The 21394-nt window shown below is 29.7% G+C and overlaps 1 protein-coding gene across 2 annotated transcripts; it reads left to right on the top strand.

The window, feature by feature from the left end:
• Positions 1 to 3195: 3195 nt before the first annotated feature.
• On the top strand, positions 3196 to 20186 carry LOC130897185 (uncharacterized). Of its 2 annotated transcripts, XM_057805912.1 has the most exons (5): positions 3204 to 3241; positions 3345 to 3448; positions 9948 to 10037; positions 19405 to 19602; positions 20001 to 20186. In XM_057805912.1, exons 2-5 carry the CDS (start codon positions 3350 to 3352, stop codon positions 20130 to 20132), a joined length of 519 nt encoding a protein of 172 aa, XP_057661895.1. In that variant the 5' UTR covers positions 3204 to 3241; positions 3345 to 3349; the 3' UTR covers positions 20133 to 20186. The 2 variants fall into 2 exon arrangements, with proteins under 2 accessions (XP_057661896.1, XP_057661895.1); XM_057805913.1 differs by lacking the exons at positions 19405 to 19602; positions 20001 to 20186 and adding an exon at positions 13251 to 15062 and having other exon boundaries at positions 3196 to 3241.
• Positions 20187 to 21394: the final 1208 nt, after the last annotated feature.

Below are 21394 nucleotides of genomic sequence, written 5' to 3'. Positions count from 1 at the left end.
CTAGCGTTAGAATGAAGCTTTTTAGCTCTCTCCTTCATCATCAGTCTTCGTGCAGACATATTTAAGGAAAATACGTAACAGACAAATACACTGCAGTGTAATAATATGATGTACTACATCTTATCTAGCGGCTTCTGCAGCTATGCGGCGCTCGCCCTCCCACGCGGCTTTTTATTTGTGATATATTATGGTGCCTCTGATTTGGACAAATAACGATGCCGCCCCACGTTTCGTCCGGAATGCTCACGTGCTGATCACGCATTGATCATCATTTCGGTTTACTATTTTTCTTAGATAAATAGACTTTAGTATACTGCATCATGGAAATACTTATAAAATTAAACGAGATGTGTAAATACGTTTATAGACAATTTCACAAATCACCCTGTAAAATAATAAAGAAGAGGACACATATTAGTGGCCTCAAGTACGTGAAGCTCCTCATGACTCATCCTATATAACTTTTAAGTGACAAACTGGACCGGATAGGGGAACCTACATATGAATAAGGTAAAGATAATATTTGTTGAGTGAATTAGTTATAATTATTTTGTCAAATTATTGTTCTTGTTATTTGTTTGGAAACATATGTCATATTTAACATGAATTGCCTTAATACAAGCATGGTTTTTACATTGATTAACAAATATGTTATTATAAATACATAAACAAGACAACTTAATAGGAATATTATTTCTAAAGGTACCAGGAAATGTCAAAAGAGGAAATGTTCATTATATTATTAATATTTATGCAGATTATCAAGTTTTCTGTGATCATTTCGATAATAATTATATTTAACTAGAATAGAATAGAATCATATAGTTTCCTTCTATACCATTAGAATATTTAAAGGTGAAAAATACAAATAGGTACATAACTTGAATCTTATTTCAGCTCTTATAAATATGAAGATAATAAGAATAAAAATGCTAATATGCACGTTTCATAATAGCAAAATAAATATTTTATATTGAAAGTTAAAGCTATTTTCACATTTTTCTTATTCATATTACAAAATATTAGTCATAAATTCCGTGTGAGGTTTTATTTTCGATCAATATTTTGTTTTTAGAAAGTGCATATATTAACAAAAAATCGAATTGTTTCTGTTTAAGAAACTCTCGCATAAAAATCCGACATAGAGCAGAGACGTATAGGGATAATCTCGAAAAAAAAGCTGCCCGAGAGTAATTAATGGCAAGTAGAAAGCGATCGATTCTGGGGGCTAATTACGGCTGACTTAAGCTAAAAATTTCAGTTTCTGTGATAGTTTCCATAACATTTTATTAATTATTTTACTTGTATGTTAAAAATCCTGAAAGGACTCTGTTTAAGAAAGTTTTTGTCACCATATTTTCTTTACTTTGGTTTGTTATTTGTCATTGTATGCTACGAGTTTGATTTGAGTTTTGAGGTTCTTAAACAACCCCAAATCCTTCAAATTATATGTGTTTGAAATTTTTTGTATCGACTGAATAGTATTTTGGTTGTTCTGGTGTACGTAAAAATTATTTTTAGAACAGCATATGCAATTGAATCAGAAGAAGATTCAAGGTAAGAATATTCGATAGGATTTGCATGTTCATATCGAAGTCTCCTACTCGGATTCATTGACATGGTCTTTTGGTTTTTGCCAGATCATATCACTTTGAAAGCAATCTAAAATATAGCATACGTTCCAAATGTCTTCTACATTAACTTCAATTAATAACTGGGCCCGTGGCATTTCTTCATGCCGAACAAGTCAGAAAAACATGCTTCATGAGCCCCAAGGAGTATGTGAGATCTCTTTAGCTCGTATTTTAGATTTAAAATTCCAATATGGGTGATTCCGTTCTAACTGTGATATTCAATGTCCTGTATTGTTTTTTTGTACTAGTCATTAATTAATAATCAATTAATAAAAATTTTGTGTTAATTGAATAATTCTTAAGATATTTAAACATTATTTTTATACAATATAACTTGCCACTTAAAGAAAACTTATACTACATCACTTGAATGTCAGTACCGTGTCATGTCCATTCCTAGAATTTACCGATAAATTATTAATTTTTTTTGTCGTAACAAATGATTTAAACTAATTACCTTATAAATTCTAATGTTTATGATCAAACTGAGGAAAATTGATGCACTTGTTGTTTAATATCTTAAGTTACCATGTCAGTACCGTGTCATGTCCATTCCTAGAATTTATCGATAAATTATTAATTTTTTTTGTCGTAACAAATGATTTAAACTAATTACCTTATAAATTCTAATGTTTATGATCAAACTGAGGAAAATTGATGCACTTGTTGTTTAATATCTTAAGTTACCATGTCAGTACCGTGGATAAATGAGTCAGTACCGTGGAACTCAAAATCCGACATTTGTGTCTTGCTCGTGATACTTTGAAGTTGTAGTAAATTCCTCTTAGAGTTTTATTTTTACAGTAAAATAGATGAATAATATGCATAAAAAAGTTAGAAAAGTTAAATTTTAAAATCTTGAAATTTTGAATACAAAAAATCACAGTTAGAACGGAATCACCCATATATCGATTAAACATATCAAAAAATGCATCTGCATCTTGACGAAATTTTAACTTGTTCGTTTCTCTTCACTAGAGTACCATCTAGCGGTACTACGTGAACGTAACATCCCCACTATGATTTAGCGGTATATTTGAATGAATTAAAATTAATTAAAAATTATAATTGAGTGAAATGTGAGATTATATTGAACTGGAAATTGAAAAATGACTACAACTATCACTAATGCAAACTCTATACGAAAAAAAAAATTATCTGTTTATGCAGGGGTGTGTGATCCTTCAAACCTTTCCTCTTAGGACTTTAGATCTCATATGAAGATGAAATTTCATAGTAGATTGACGTTTAAATATTTTTCCATTATTAAATTGATAATTATGATAGAATAATCATTTTTTGAACTCATCATCTGATAAATAATTGAAAATTTCTCTCGTCATTTATAAAAAAAAACGTAGATCATCATCTGTATAGTTACATAATATGTATTCGTTGAACCAAATCCGGCATCAATTTGAAATTTTGGCATTAATGCACTTCTTCAGTGGCATTCGCAGTACCTTCCTTGACCTCCTTGGTACCACTCGGATGCCATTCTCGTACTTTCTCGCCAATTCTCGAGACTACGAAGTAGGCTTAGAAATAAGAAGAATTTTATACAACTATCACATTCACTCCAAAGTTAAGTCACGCTATAGAATAGTGTAAGAGATTTTTTAATATTTTTCTTATTTTTTGTGAAGCTTGAAAGTTGTATTTCAATTGAATTTTTTTTATATTAATACAATTGTTTTTGTTTCGTTTCAGCCAAAATGTCAAAATTACTTTGGTGCTTCGTCGTCCTTGCCTGTTTATGTACTTTATTGGAATTAGCAGAAAGTAAATCAGTGGTTGAAAGGCAAGTTTACGAGGTAAGTTATTTATAATATTAAGTAAGTAAAACTATTATCAAAACAAATTAAAAATTGATATGTTTGATAAAAAATTGATGTAACTCACTATATAAATGTTTAATTTGAATGTACCTATATTACTAGGTGATGATATATACAGTGTGTTTTGTAAAAAATCAATTTAGGGACTTAATAATACCTTATGACCTTGAATTTGAAATTCTGTTATTGTATATGATTGAAATTGATATTTTCACGTGATTAAACGTGACTACGATACAATTTTTCTCAAGAACAACTTCAATTACCATATTTTTGTGAAATTCAAATTCATACACCTCTTGAGTTGTATAGAGTAATACTAAAAAATTATTTAGTTATTAAATTAAAGTTTATAATTCTTAGACTAAATTTGAGGATTTTGTTTGAAATAATAAAATTTTTGTTTGTTTATACTGAGATTCTATTTGTTATATTCATTGCACAACTCTATGCATGGACATTACATAACTCAAAACGATTATATTATACAAAACTGTAGATTTTAACAAAGAAATATCAGGAACAAACATAATAGTTTTTCATAAGTGAAATCCTGTATTTTTTCCAAATAAAAAATTTTATATTACCTTAAATTTATTACTTACGAATGGCTCAAGCTCCAATAAGAGCAATAAATTGGTCAAATTCCATAAGCGTCCATCAGTTCAAAAATGAAATTTCTTATTTTTTTTGCTACGAATTATTGATAATTTTGAAACTTCACTTTGCACTTATATCATTTATACAAATGATTTTTTTTCTGTTTATCTGTGGATCCAAATAAGTTTTTCTTTCAATATTGACAGTTGCTTATATAGGAAAATTTAAAAAAAATTCATTTAATGGCAATAAATAAACTTTTAACCTCTTTTCGATACGCGATGTAGCTACCTACCTGATGAAGGTATAGAAGGGACATGAATATTTCAAAGTTTCAAACTTGTAGGAATTCATAATTTCATTCTTATTTATTATTTGTCTTTCCAACTCTATTGTTGATTTTCTTAATGAAAATATATACCGGAATAAAAAAAAGTAAAACTCAAGATCATGACCATTGTTGAAAATGTATATAGAAAGCTCTGAGAGTTGAGGAATCTAGGAAATTTATACAGGATGTTAATTTTAAAATGTACCCCATTCTTTAATTCGATATTCATACAAAGTTGAAAGATATTCAATTCCACTTTTGTAGTTGGTTTTCCATTGAATTCAAATTCAAGCAAATATGATGTTATGAGAAGGTTTCCATGTTTTAATATTAATTGTGAAATATAAAGCACTAAAAAAATATTGATTTTCATCTTATACTTTCCAAGAGTGCGTAACTACAATGCTTCTTCTGCTTTCTTTGTATATTGCGACTTCCATTAATAAGTTTTTTCCAAAAATATCTTTAATGAGTTATTATCCATCGCTTTTGCTTTCCTGCCTCTATATATAAATTTTTTCTATGTTATTAAGATGCAAAAAGCATTTTTGCAATTCAAAAAAAGCCTTTCAACATTCTTAAAACCACATTTGAGGTTATATTATCTTCTAAATATTCTTAGGCAAAATGATTTAATGTAAACAATGATCAGTATACTTTCCGGGGTTGCTTTATATGAAGAATTTTTTCAAATGCGTTTTTCCAACAGTCTGTACAGTAAAGGGGTTTCATCTGTCGGTTGAAAATATTATGTTTTCCTAGCACTCATGTGACTTACAGCTTTCAAAAACTCCATCTTCTTAATGAACAACAGTAAGAACTTTTTTGTTTGTTTTGGTTTGTTACAATAAAAACTGCTTTCACATAACTAACAGTTTTTTGCTGCTGATATCTCGGTAAATTCACTATACATTAATTGATAAAACCTTGTTTATTCACGTTTTATTTGATATGTCCCATGAATAAATTTCAAGACATTTTCTCTAGACAACACTGTGGATTTTTAGTACCATTTTGCCTTGTGTCACAATTAAATTTTTTGTAGAAAACACAGAGGATATTGATATTCTTTTGATTTTTGCTTTTAACGGACATAATTTGTGAAAATCATGAATATTGAGCTATATATTATCAAAAATCTAATGGCAATTCTATCCAGAATATCCTATCTACCTATCCTATACCTAGATTTGTCGTTAAGCATTCAATGTCACTTATGTTCTCAAATTATAATCAATCATGATTATTTTCCTGTTCATTTCAAGTTTTCATATGCTTTTACTTTCAATCCTGTGTCCTAATTGAGGTGAGTTATTCGTTTTGGTCCAAGAACACTCATTGAGTCAAGCTCTTTCATTTAAGATACGAAATGAGGGGATTGGTTGAGTTTGAGGAGAGTTAAGTCCAGATATTCAACATCATTGCTGATATTTTGACTGTACCCTGAGACTTTTTGTATCCCTGACATAAATGATGTTTGATTTTATGATGAAGCTATAATTATCCACATAGTCATGGGTCCTCTCGTATATAATAAGAATATTTAGCTTACAAAGACCTTTGGGAAGATTTATTGGATGAAATATTGAAATATCCTAACGGGATAGTTTCGTTAATGTTTTCTATAACATCTCGTAAAATTTATCATTATATTCTTTGTTGTATAAGTGTTGATAATATTGTTTTCTCATAATTTGCTACTATTTCGTGGAGAATTAGTTTGATGTAAGTATTAAAAATTTCAATATTCATCTCCCTAATAACAAAAGAACTGACAATGATAATCTCAAGATACAGACACAGGTAGTAATACCAAAAATGTCAAATTTGGAAATAATTATTATTTAAAACGAACTGGTAGGACGTGAAACTTTGTACAATGGGTACTAACATATATGTACCATCGGGCGAACCCTAGGACTATTGCTTTCAGGGCATAATCAGTTACTTAATATATGATTAATTATTTTTTTTTAACTTCAAAACGTTTTTTTGAATATTTTTTTGAATAAATTGTCTTTAATTTTCACTATTCTTCTAAAATTAACCTAAAAATTTGATAAAAAGATTACCAATACATCTCATATCTTTATAATTTATGTATGGAAGTGTATTTTCTTATTTCTTGAATTTATTGAGGCAAAACAACTTAGCTTTCCAATTTTCATATTTGTTCGGAGGAAATAAACCAATTCTTCATTTTTTTTAACGTTTACCACAGCCCACAATAATTTATGTAATATGTAATATACTCGTATAATCTACATCATCACTTTTTCTTTCACTATTAGATAATCAGGATAGCAACTTTCTTTTAGTAAACAGTTGTATGCTAACGGGTTTATCAATGCAGGAGAAAAAATTAATTTGTGCAAATTCCATGAAATATATCGACGGAAATACCGAATGAAATAATTTTCAAAACAATAGAATAGCTCTTTCACTTCAATGTTTATGAATTAATTTTCATATTTTCAACACGCTCTTATTTGATTTACATGTATGTAACCGACTCATTGGTCTCGTTTTTACCGTACTTTGAACGATTAAATTCAATTCAAACTTTGTTTTCAACGGCTGACGATAATGCGATAATTCAAACAAAATATTTCATTATCTTGATTAAATTTTCCAGGGTTTATAAATTTTTATCCTTTGCATGAGAGTACGAAACAGAGAGCTTCATTGTTATCACAAGAATCATCTTTAGTTTCTATTTGATTATTTGTAAAACCGTGTTTCCCTGTTTTTTTGAGCAAAAATTTATTTGAATGCAAAATGGAAATTTTTGAGTTTAGGAACGTATCCAAAGTAATTATTAATTTCGTTAATTACATATCTTCTAGTTTCTTTTCGTTTGTCATATAATAAGTTCACCCAAACATCTACCTGATAGCTTAGGGAGTTCTTCCTTTCAAAAACTGTGAGATACGATTTTTTTCATAGTAAATGAGACTAAATGATGTTAGAGTATCTTCTTTACATTTTAATTTGTAGATTTTCTCGAGGAATTTATCAAAGTAGCCACTAAATTGTCGTCTTGATTGAATTAGAACACGTAATTGCTGAAAGTTTTATAGTTTGTTATCCAACAAGTTTCGGCAAGCATTTACCTGATAGCTTAGGGTTTTCCATGATACAAACATGGAGTTTTTACTTTCAAAAACTGTAGGATATGATTTTGTTCATAGCAAATGAGTTTAATTGAGGCTAGAGTATCTTCTTTACAGTTTAATTTGTTTCACTCGATATTTTTTGAGAAAGTTTATCCAAATAGCCACTGAACTATCGTCTTCACTCAATTAAAATGCAGCATTGCAGAAATTGTCGAACTGTAAAATTTTATAAGAGAATATTGTGACCATGACCACGTTCAAAGTTTTTTTTTTTCTTCTAATACTTCTCAAGCATTTTAAAATCAATTTCAAAATAGCTCACATTTTATTTCGCAATAAATCACAAATATTTATGAAATTTTCTCATCGTCTTTAGCTTTGATTAATTCTCTCGGGCATTATCTTATATGTCGTTATCTTATTCAAAGAATAAAAATGAGAAATAGTGAATATAAGACTATTTCAATATTTTCAACAAAAACGACGAAATTGTAATGCAATAGATCACATGAAGTTTCCATGTACTCGTTCTCGTATGGAGAGAGAATAAAATGCTTCTAAACAGATTCTAAACAATTACAAATAACTTGTTTTAAATAGGATTTCACTTTCGAGTTAATACACTTCAGAATTAGTAGTCCAGTCAAATGCGTTTGAAAATGATATGAGATAATTTTCGAAGAAAATGTATATTTAGATGATATTTTTGTTCAATACGCCAATATTGTAATGAACTTAATTGTATTATGTAAGTTGTAGGTATTGAAAAAATCCACGGAACAAACTGTTTTTTAATGAGTTTTGTCAATTATTGATGTCGAAAATTGATGAAAACAGCTAAATTTAGGTTTTACGTTCTTTAATAAAAAATTAATTATAGTTATGAATAATTAAAACTTGCACACTCCAATAGGTTTTTTGAGTTGAATAAAATGATGTATTTGATATTTGTACTAACGTAATTATTTATTACGAGAATATATTTTTGAACTAAAAACATTTTCTTATTAATATTAATTATTGCAGGAAAGGGAGTAGAGTTTACTTTTTTAATGAGTTTTTTCAATTATTGATACTTCAATTGCCTGTTCAGAAGAATATCGTTTTTTACGTGGGTTGCTACTTTAGTTTTGAGATGTTTTGAGATACCTACAAAACATGAGATTTGATATGTGGTATCCAACGCGAACAAATTTTTTTTGACACCCAAATTTTCATGCAGTATTGAATGTGTGCAAGTGGAACTGATGCCCAAGTATACCTCAAAGACACGATATGTAAAATCATGAACTTGCAATAACAGTTACGTACCGTATCGATGTTTTCTGACACAGTCGCGGATTTTGGACGAAATTCATCCTATAGCGAAGTGCGATTCCGATGAATTCGGATTCAATTCTAATTTTTCACAAAGATGAATGTTTAAAGTACAAATCTGTAAAAAAACTCAAATAGCACATGTACGTCAACACGTCTTGAGTACGTTCATAATTAAAAACGTCACACTTCATGATGGTAGTGTCAGACTTGATATTTTCATACCAGTGTTGCCTCATCTCAAAACTTAAACAGCAACCCTCGTATAAACAAACAAGTTATAATCTTAATTTATTTTAGTAGCTTTATATCATCTTCATATTTTCTTTTGAAATAAGTCTAATTTGACTGGACTATATATGAAAGTAATATATATGTATATATATATATATATATATATATATATATATATATATATATATATATATATATATATATATATATATCAGATGTAATAATTTACAGAACTGCATACAGCGATAAAAGCTGATGTAGTAATTAATCTTATGTTTCAATTGAACCACAAGTTTATAAAATTTATATTAGCGTTGTTGCGTACTTTCTAAAAAAATTCTCAAGGCAAGAGCAATATAAACGATGTTGACTTAGTCTTCGGATAGTTCCCAACGTCGATGTTTATAATTAAATAGACCACATTTTTAATTCAAGCTTTTACGATTATTTCAATTCCTCCAACATTTGTAACTAAATTTTTCTTTCAAACAACATTAGTCCGGTTTTCTGAATTTTTTTATAAAACTGTGTATAACGTCAAAAAATTTTTCATCATAAATTATGGTCTTTAGATTACTTTTAGTTGTACCGCCTTTATCACAATGTTTTATGATCCTCTAAACTGTAGTTTTGGTAATTTGCTTGTGATTTGACCACGTTTTATCAATCAAATCTAATATTACGTTATTTTATGAACACACTGTATGATATGAAGAATGAAAATTTTTCTCCTCTAGCAGTAGGTACATATTATATATAAAAAAAATACAAGGAAATATTTAATTTACATAATAGGGCTTCACAAACAACTTAGATAGCAGAAAAATTAACTTCTTTCGAAATAAAAGTAAGTACACTACAAATATTCTTCTTCTAGGATTTGATACAAGAAAAAAATGTTAGAAATAAAAGAGCAGTTGACGTCGTAACTGGAGTGAAAAATGCCGTATTAGGATTTGTTTTTAACGTAAGTGAAGACACAGCAAAATTCGCTTCTACTAACTCATTATCCTACGCGAAAATTTCGAATTAAAGCACATATGTTACAAGAACTTGATATTTTTACATCCTGTTGCCCTCATCATTAGCCTTATAGTTACAATTTATTTAAAGTGGACCAATTTCTATGAAAATTTTGAATTTGCTACGTTTTTGGTGGAGGCACACACATAAATGATAAAAAAAGTTCAAAATTCACATTGTGAGCAAAGATAACCATTAATAACCCCCATTTCAGAATTTCACATCGCTCAATAAAGAAATTTCCCAAAAAAAAATCTTTATAATGAAAGCATCAAATATATATTTTGGATTATGACTTATGACATTGTCACTAAATCTATATTTCTACCCTTATATCTATTACTTATATCTCTATAATTAAGAAATTTCTTAGAAGATACTTTTTTGTATTAATGTTATCTAAAATATTGGATAGATATAATTTCACTTTTTAGGGGATGATAATTTCTATGATATTATATTCTGGGTTGTAATGGTATCATTGAATCCATATCTTCATAATATCTCTACCCTTAAAAACCATCACTAGTTAACAAACAACCTAACGTCAATTTTTTCACTTTAATCGTACCTAAAATATTAAATAGATATAATTTTATATTTTAGGGGATATTGGTTTCAATAAATTCACATTTTCTTATAATTTCATTAAATTATACATGACTTTATCTTACAATTTATACTTTCATTGTTCATCCTGTAGTAATTTTTTTGAATTTTTTCACGCTTATATAGTAGTATAAGCCCCAACCCTTAGTACAATATGGTTTTCCACTTATTCACCACTACCTGCTCAATTTTCACGTCAATTGGTTCAGTTTTAAATAGTTGTTGATTAAAAATCCTTATTTATTAGATTAAACGACTTGTGTATACCAAACGACTACTAGTTCATTATTAAGTATGAAGTAGTTACTTGAACTAGACATCTACCAGTTTTTTGCGAGCACTAGGGTTTTAACTGCTTATTAATAACAAATTTTCACTTGCATTTTTGTAAATAAGTGAATATTCATCAGCAATCTCTTTATAGATGATAATAGTACCTAAGCTAACACACTTAATTTTACTAACATTTTTTTATATCACTTTTACTTCTATAGGAATCATGTGTTGAAAGAATTTTGTGCATGATCAAACCATTTGAGTCAATTAGTCATAATTTTTATGGGAACATGATCCCAAAAAAGATACGACAATATTTTATATTCACGACTGAAGTTTACGTTAATGCAAATTGTTTTAAGAGGTTTGGATGCTTGAACAGATAACAATTACTTATTTGTGATATCTTCTAGAAACATTTTTTCGTTTTTAGAAACTGCCTTTATTCGAAAATACACCATTTTTCTTTAGCAATTTTCTTTCTTCGTTTGTTGTTAGATTCTGCTTTTTTGAGAAATTAATTAAAATTGTCTTTAAAATAACTTTTACTCCAAAATCAAACCGCCATTCACTTTGCAGAACATTTGTCTTCAGAAACATTATTTTCTCAGAAACAAATCCGTCGTTTTGTATTTAGAAACCATTTTATTCCAAAACCAACCACCATTTATTTTTAGAAGCATCATTTTTTGAAACATGCTTTGTAAATTTTCTTTACATTTTGCTTCAAAAACAAACCGCAATTTGGCTTTAGAAATATTCTGTTTACAAAAACAAACTGCCATTTGTCTTAAGAAATATTGTTTTTATAAAACCAAACTGTCTTTCCTCTTTCTTCTTCGAAAAATAAGCCATAATTTGTCTTTAGAATCATTCTTTTGTCAAAAGCAAGTCCGTCATTTGTCTTTAGAAACCTACTTCTTTCAAAAACCAATTGTTTCGACTTTAGAAGCAGCTTTTTTGAAATATGAATCTGAATTTATCGTTAAAAACACTCTTTCTTAAAAAATAAACCGCCATTTTGTCTTAAGGAACATTTTTTTTTAGAATCAATCCGTCATTTGTCGTTAGAAAACCTATTTCCTTTAAAAACAAACATCTACTTGTCTTTATATTCTTCTTTTTTAAGAAATAAACTAAAATTTGTATTTGAATAGACAGTTCAAAATCAAACCGCCATTTGTCTTGAGGCACATTCTTTCGTCTAAAATAAATGGTCATTTGTCTTTAGAAGATGTTTCTTGGAAAAATTAATCAGAATTTATTCTTAGTAACATTCTTTTTTAAAAATCAAATCCGTCATTTGTCCCTAGAAGTATTCTTCTTCTACAAAATCCAACCGTTTTGTCTTTAGAAGCCGTTTTTTCAAAACATGAATCAAAATTTTTCTTCAAAAACACTTTTTGTTTTCCTCAAAAACAAACCGCCATTTGTCTTTAGAAACATTCTTTTTTTAAAAGCAAGTCCGTCATTTGTCTTTAGAAACCTACTTCTTTCAAAAACCAATTGTTTCGACTTTAGAAGCAGCTTTTTTGAAGCATGAATCAGAATTTGTATTCAAAAACACTCTTTCTTAAAAACACACCGCCATTTTGTCTTAAGGAACATTCTTTTTTTAGAATCATTCCGTCATTTGTCGTTAGAAAACTTATTTCCTCCAAAAACAGACATCTATTTGTCTTTATATTCTGCTTTTTTAAGAAATAAACTAAAATTTGTATTTGAAATGAATTTAGAAGCCGCTTTTTTAAAACATGAATCAAAATTTGTCTTCAAAAACACTTTTTCTTTTCTTCAAAAACAAACCGCAATTTGTATTAGAAAATTTCTTATTCAAAACCAAATAGTTATTGTTAAGCTGCTTCTTCGAAAAATAAGTCAGAATTTGTCTTTTGGAATTCAGTTTTTTGTCTTTAGAAACCTATTCCTTCATAAACGAACTGTTATTTGCTAACAAATTAATGGAAAATTCGCTCTCAGAAATATTACTTCTTCAGACATTTTCTTTTAGAAACTCTTTCTTCATAAACAAATTTTTCTCTTTAGTCTGTAATTGTTATTTCTTTCACAAAAACAAAATTAGAAGGCGATGGGTAAGCTAATATAGAAATATACTAACAACCTTATAGTTAAATTAGGATGAAATGCTTAAAAAATGTATAATAAAAGTAATACCCAATTAAAAAATCTAAGGAAAATGATGAGTATACTGTAAAATTGAAATTTTCCCTTTGGATAACAAAACGGACTTACCAGTATTTCGCTTCCACAGAAATTAAACTCATTCATCGATCAGAAGACCCACTGGATTGCCGAATTAGATAAACAAAACATAGCAAAAAACGAAGCTGCTAATATCGTACCTCCAGCTGATCCGGTAACATCCCTATCTTCAGTAATTTCGGGAGCCATTGGACAAAAATTACAAGCTTCCGCTCCACTTTTGAACATAGTTACTAGTAAGCTCGGTGGACTCAGCTCAGGCGGTGGAGGATTCAATATAGGCGCTCTTCTCACTAAAGGTCTAGGTAGTAGTAGCAGCGGCAGTAGCGGTGGAGCCCACAACAAAGCAGACGCGTAATTATTCGGGAATTGTCTAATTAGTGCACCGCCATACAATTTTGCTCAATAAGTCAATCTATTACTGTTTAATCCAGCTTAGGATTAACCTTCATATTGCTCATTTTAGGTTTTGAGATTGTTCAATTAACTGATTCAAAAATGATAATTGGATTTATTTCTCACAAATCCAATTCTATTTTTATAGTAATGTGAGTATGAAATAACTTATATGCTTTATTCTAAGAATATTTCTGTAAATAACCGCCCTGTCAGGATTTTAAGGATAAAAGTTATTTGGTAATATTGAATACCTGACATCATTATTCCTTATCGGCACCGACGTACTAAGAATATAAAGTAGGATACGAAATAAGTGATTCGTACAATTTTTTTCCAACTAGATTATCTAAGTGAAGAATTTTTGTCATATTGAACTCAATATGCTGATAATTTTTATTGCCACTCTTCGTAAGTGATCTTCAACATCAACGACAATTAATTTGAAATTTTTCTTTAGTAATAAACTTGTTCTACGAAATCTCTGCTATGTTTTCCAATTATCTTAATGCCTTCTCAAGTATTAGTAATTTTCTTGCTTCGAAACATATAATTTACCAATTCAATCTTGATTCAGAAATTGTGTTTTATGGTTCATTAATTGCCAGGATTCAGAAAACCCTCAAAACTATCCCATTCATTTACTTTTTCTATTCCTAATTCTTCTAATTTCCAAGATAATCTGTTTCATACATACGTACAATAGTTGTCCATTGTCACTCTCCGTTCTGGAATCATTTACCGATAGTACAAAGTCAACTGATAACTCCAAAGGTTTTCTGAATTTAGTTGTGTCTATCTAATCATCTTTTTTATTTTCTCTCCATTAATTCTTGGTTGAGTTGCTCTGCATGTTTTGCAATCAGTTTTATTTGACCATATATTATGATTCCGTGTCTATGGCATCTTTCAACAAACTTCACTTTAGTATTACAAATCCAGGAGAGTGTCTCGAGATGCTATTACCCATCCATCTTCAGAGATTGATATTTCGTTTTCTTCCAACATAAATTTTGATCCCGATTTTCTCTTACAGCAATTTTTTCTTGAAAGTCCGCTTTGGTAACTATGATGTCCGTATTCTGAGCAGATAAGTCCTTTAATCGTTTTCCCTCAACTTGCCCATTTTTTTCAGGATAATTGTATTCCAATAATTCTAAAAGTTAACCAGGGAGCGCTTTATGAGGTTAAATATTTTCTACACTATAGGATTTGTTCTTATTTCCATATTACTGAACCTTATAATTGCCGTACCCAACCAATACATCACCAAAGGTTCTTATCCACATTTTTATTGATCATCTTTTTACAGGAATAGATAGCGTTGATTCATTTCTTCATTCTTTCTTCCACGTTTCCTTCAGTATTTAACTTACTTTTATAGGTAAAATTATCATAATTTGAATTCTCTTTCACAAGATGTGCTGATGATTCTGAAGTATCTTGCAGAGTTTCCTTAAGTATTTTTTCAAAGTCTTAAAAATATTTCTTTTGTCAATTTTATGCAATGTATCTTATCTCTGGTCGAAGGGTTTGACTAAAATAACCCTTAGACACATATTCATCATTTTTTTAACTCAACTGATCTATTTTGCAGATTATTTCAAAATGATTCTGTTTGTTATGATTTTCTTATTATCATTTATTATTTCTCTTAGCCTTAGGCCATTATTTTTAAAGTAATTAATCTGGAGTTGCCTTTTTCAGAAATATATGCATTCCAATGCATCCCTCTGTTTTCTCCAATGTTTAATATAAATTTACAGGTGCTTCAGAATATTTTCACTATAGAAGCAACAAAAAGTATTTTACTTATTTCGCATTTCAAAATTTTTCAAAAATTATCATTTTATAGCCATAAAATTTGTTATAAGTTTGCTTATTGAGCTTTCTCAGTTTTTCTTTATCAAATGTAAAGTTCCACCTTGAATTACTACTATTTTTACTATGAAAGTGGAATTTCAAATCATTTTCTGATGACAATGGTTGTAAATGTTAATAAACTACGATGTAAAACAATTATATTATAAAAAACAATTATCGAAATGTTTCTTTATAACTTAGAATTTATTCAAAACTTTCCAAATTTTCATAATAAATTCCTATTATATTCGTATTGCAATAATAAAATTATCATAAACGAAGGTTATTTTGAACAATTTTAAAGCCATTAAAATCATTGAGCATGTTTATTTCCATTCGAATTTAAATTTTGTTGTAATCGATCGATGTCTTAATCATGACCCCTCGTATCCTCATGCAATTAAAATAATTTTATCAATTAACATACGTGAAGAATATCAATTACTTAATTTATTATTATTTTATTTTTTTGTTCTGTAAACATTTTCTCTTTTATACGAATTTGTATATAATTCGATTATTGTTTGTTTTTAATAAATTTTTTTGTAGATTTTGTATATAAAGTTTAAATAAAAATGTGTTGTATATACATTGTTTTTTTACATTTCATCCTAATAATTGAATAAAATCTTTTTTCGGAAACTCGAAAATATATTAACCCACCTTATAGATATAAATCCATAAATATTTGATAACGCAAGAAATGGACTTTTTCTTCCAATTCACTCTTCTAAATATTCAACATCTAATAGTCCTTACATGGTTTTTGAAAAAAATACGGAAAACACAGTAATTGCTATGAATTAAGCAATAGATTTTCCACATCAGGCAATATTTAGTGATTTATGGGGTTGCGGGTACCCTTACTTTTCAAATAAATTATTTTATTTCCGACAAGTGGAAATATAGCATGACTACATCCTGTTTTGGAAACCTCTAATAGCACAATCGTTCCGAAAGTAAGCTTCAAAGATTACCATTTTCTGTACACCGACGCATCCAAAACACCTATTGGCTGCAGTAGTAGTAGAGAACGGAATAAACACATTTGAACTATCTCCACATAATAGCGTCGATACTGGAGAACTCTATGCCATATTACAGACACTAATCATCTCTAGAAGATGATACAATGCAATAGAACAGCTCCATAAGCTCAATACAAACCATTCAACAACTTTTTCTAAACACCCTAAACAAACGTATCAATTCTTTGAGTCCCATCATACGCAGGTATCCCAGGAAATGAAAAAGCAGACAAATGTGCCAAAGAAGCAGCAGATAACAACGAAGCAACAATTGTAAACGAAGCAAACGACTATAAAGGGACAATCAAAACAGAAGTTGAGTGCAAGTGGCAAAGTGAGTGGAACAGATCGCAGTCTATATTAAAATCTATGAAACCATCTGTCCAACCATGGAAAAACGTACGAACCAATTAAAAATTGAACGTCTAAGGCTAGGGCACACTAAATTGATACACTCGTATTTATTTAACCGAAAAAACCCACCAATATATGAAACTTGTAATGAGAATCTAAACGTTGAAGTGTCAAGAGTACAAAAATGAAAAACTAACTAACAACTTTCCAAACATTATAATTTCTCTACTTAACAATAATTGTAATTCCACAAACTTAATCAAATATCTAAAAGACACTTAACTGTATCATAAATTGAAAAATTGACATGTCGCTAATAACCTTTGAAGCTCATGCGACAATAAATGAAATTTAAAACAAAAAAATTGATAATTGTTGAATTATGTTGATGAACAGAAGCTCTTGACGGTGATCATCACAAATACTTGGAGATTCATTAAAAAGCAATCATACAAAAAAATTCATTCCGTAAATTATTCAATTCCTGATCGAAGCTTTTTTTATTAACAAATTGGCCTCAAAACTTTTCGGAAAAAAACCCAACAGTTTATTGTTTATAAAAAATCAAAATTGAAAAAATCTTTCGTTAAGACACTAGTTTTTCATGTTTATCAAAATCTGATGAATTTCATTAAAATATACGCAGTGGTTTTTGAGTTAAAGTGGTCACCAGCTAAAAAAACATTTATTCCAAGTTTTACACTTGATTTATGTACAGTTATACCAATTATTTAATTACTTACAATAAGTTATCTATTCCTGGGCTATAATAGTTCTTCAGCTGATGGGGAAGGTTCCAAAATATCTATTTGTAATTGTCTGCCATCTCGAGTGTTATCGTTAGCGGGTTTTTCCGGAATACAGATGAGAATTAGGTCCCAGTGTATCCATTATAATCAATATTGAATCCATACCTTCATTCATGCAACTTAAGCAGCAATTTGTACAATTATAAAACTAGTATTAATCGTCTTTGGACATATTTTCCACACAAGTTGGCTGAAGCTCTCATTATAATTCTTATTGAAATTGTCATTACTAAAATCTTCATAAATGTGTTTGATAGCTCCTAAAACATCAGAAGGTAAGGAAGAATCTTGAGTATAAGTTGCAAGCTTTCCTCTTGCTTCAGCGCTTGCTGGTAAGGGTACCGAGCCGTAGTGATAAACACTTAAAGCAGATTTCATATCTTCAATAGCATCACAATATCAACGTATTGATACTATAGTACACACTTAATTTGTCTATTACTTTACCTGTGAGCTTACCTCTACCATAAAGTCCTTTTTATTTAGTTTTAAATGTATATAATCGAGTCCCTATCCGCTTCTAAACATACCCTATACATTCCTTCTTTTTACGATTGTATTTTTGTATAGATCTGTTTTGATAATTCTTGAATAGGTCTTCTAGTCACCATCGCCAATGTAGTTTGCATATTTAAGTCCATATTTTGTTTCAGACTGCTGAAACATTTCGACCATCGCATCCACCTTCATTTTCTCTGCAGATCATTTGTGATTAACAGTACACACATCAAATTCATACCATACCCTGAACTCAGCTGTATTGGTTTTATTCCAATACTCATATAGCTTACAATGCACTTTTAATGTTTACATCAAGAATATCATAGAAAAAACTCGAAATCCCGATACAGTTAAATCATTCGTTTCTTCATTTTCAGATGTTGGCATTGCATTGCTTGTTTTTCTTCGTTCACTGCTTCTTTCATCAATGTTTCTGCGATGGTTTTACCACAATCTAAAACTTGCTCCAGTGATATTTTATGCATAGTAGGTAAAAATGAAAAGTTTTCTTAAATGGGAACAGGGAATATTAAAAGTGTGTTTGAAGCTGGTAAGTCCAAAAACGTCTTACTGAAAAAGCAGGATCAGAAATATGGACTTCAGGAAGCAAAAGACTGTACTACTCAGAAAACCACCATAGAGATCACAGAAAAGATGTTAGTCGCTAAAAAAATAAGCATTTGAATTATGGACCTATGGTGGAATGCCAGGAGAACCATGACTGAAAAAGTGACAGATGAAGAGATTCTAAAAAGAATGGGAAAAGATAGAGAAATTCTCCCGAATATCAAAAGAAGAAAAACAGCCCATTTGGGTCACATATTCAGAGGCTCAAAGTTACGACTTCTTCAACTAATAGCTATGGGGAGGATAGATAGTAAAGGTGGAGTAGGGGGACAGACCTGGAGAATAAAGGATAACTGGATCACACAACGGCGAAGCCTACGAAAATCGTTAAAATCTAATTAGAGTAGATAGAAAGAGGAATACTTTATGTGAGACCGATGAAGAAGGAAGTTCTTGAAAATTCTAAAGCTTTCTTTAATATAATTATAGATTAACAAAAACATTTACCATCTAACTTTATGATGCTGCAGTTTCAATAGCAGTAAAAAGTTATGATACCTTGAAGATACTCCAAAATATGTCAAAAGATATTTTTTTATAATATTCAAACAATTATCACAAACTGAGGATTGTTCAGTTTTCCATTGTACACATTTGTTTGCAATAAGATTTTGTTTTGTTTCAGCCTTCGACTGCTTCCAAAGGATTTTCATGGGAAGTTTACAAACCAAAACCAACTAGAAGACCAATATCCACAACAACAGTAGATGCTGTGAGCTTCACTCCAGGCGAACCTGTCAGTTTAGAAGTTCCTGATACTCTTTTCGGTTCTTCATTCACTTTGATCACGAATCTGTCCACATCAGTGGGTGACTATTTCATGGTGAGTTCCTAGTTGAAATTGTTATAACCAAGTACGGTCTCTGACGACTATAACTTGATTACAAAACCGGACGCCCAGCTGGGGGATTAATAATTTATATATACTTAATATAGCTGACTGTTATTTTGATAGTATTTCCAAATAGTCCAGATCCTATAGAGTTTTTATTACAATTTAATTTCTTTTATAGTAAAGTTGTTTTTGATGTCTGATAAAATATATGTTATTGGTTAGAAAGGACAAGAATTCCATATTATATTCCACATTTTAAAATCGCCCTGTCAGTATTCCTGATTAAATTTTCACTATTTATCAATGGTTATTACCTCCTTAGTGATGTTGATCGAATAAAGTCATGTATATAAAATCATTTATTAACAATTTTTTCATATTTCCAGAATTCAGCGATACGACTTCAGAGATTATTGGAATCGATGCGTCCATTTCTAAGAGCAGTGGTTGGATCCAAAAATTTTGTCATTGAAGGACCTACAGATAAACCAATTTTTTCAGATTCGAATTCTTCATAATGTTATTTTCATAGATTTTTCGTTAAAAATTCCCAAATACAAATAAATGTTTGAGTATTCATGTATATATATTTAGTCTTTTATCATAAAATTAATATTTATTGTGAGGTATACGAAATAAAGGTAAGAAAAATAAAAACAAATACCGATAAATCGTGTGGCAAAAAGGATATAGCAATCAGATGTTAATATCACTTACCACCGGTTGTTTTCCATTGGTACATTACAATTACAGTACTTTCGGTTCGTAAATGTTCTAATGCTTTTCACACACGAGAAAAGCGTTGTTTTAATAAGCCACAACTACTAAACAAGAATTTTTAGAGAACCAGAACGTGAACTTTGACTATAAACAGCATGCCGAAACAGAAGGAGATATGGCATGGATTGGTTGAACTGAGATGCCAGCAGGTAATTCGGACTTCACATGTGATTTAATCTAGCTTTTGCATGCTTTCGGTCCAATAACCTAACTCGCTGAAACACCATGTATTTGAAGGTTTCTCCGTCTTTCATGGCGTCTACGTTATCAAGAATGTAATTGATTTGACACTGCATATAGCGTGACATCATTCAAGTAAAAACGAAGGGAGATGGTTCATTTGGTAATTTTGTATACTTTGATGGTGAAATCAAACATCGTAGATAAGGAACTCATGCCAAAGAACCATCCTTTCGTCGTTGTTGAAAAAAAGCTTGAAATAGTCAAGGGCGGATCTCTTACGAACGTAGAGAAGTACCAGTCTGGTCAGGCGATCTTAAACCATTGAAGAACTTAGCCACGATTTAATTCTGCGCAACGTAGAGAAAGGCCTTTCTACTATCGTTACAAAAATTTTCTTTTATTAGGATACATATCGATAACACGATGAAACACTTGATTTAATTGTGTGAATTTATCTTAGATTTTAGATTAGGTTTGTAAGCTTAATCGATAGATGGATTCAAGAGGAATTGATGTATGATAATTAAAGTTTTCATGGAGATAAGTACGAATATACAAAACCGCAAAAGCAGGATAGATATTGGTTTTATTATATTTGGTTATGTCCACTAATATCCACAAAACCTGGATTTATCATATACCAAAATATTCCTCTCAAATTTCTCTATCGATTTGTGCAAATTGCGTGAAAATCCATCCAGTTGTTTCAATTTATGTAAAAAACCGCAGAAGCAACTTAGTGTTTCTTCTATAATATGAGGTTATGTCCAGTAATCTTCACGAAACCTTCACTTATCATATATCAAAATAATTCTCT

Source organism: Diorhabda carinulata, chromosome 8 (assembly GCF_026250575.1).
Source record: "Diorhabda carinulata isolate Delta chromosome 8, icDioCari1.1, whole genome shotgun sequence".
Lineage (NCBI taxonomy): Eukaryota > Metazoa > Arthropoda > Insecta > Coleoptera > Chrysomelidae > Diorhabda > Diorhabda carinulata.
Note: the sequence above shows the minus strand (reverse complement) of the source record. Positions and strands in the feature narration are given on the sequence as shown.

Coding starts and splice junctions, on each gene's coding strand:
- LOC130897185 (XM_057805912.1), top strand. CDS start 3,350: ATGTCAAAATTACTTTGGTGCTTCGTCGTCCTTGCCTGTTTATGTACT. Junction 3,449..9,947: donor TTGAAAGGCAAGTTTACGAG/GTAAGTTATTTA, acceptor TTCTTCTTCTAG/GATTTGATACAAGAAAAAAA. Junction 10,038..19,404: donor TATTAGGATTTGTTTTTAAC/GTAAGTGAAGAC, acceptor GTTTTGTTTCAG/CCTTCGACTGCTTCCAAAGG.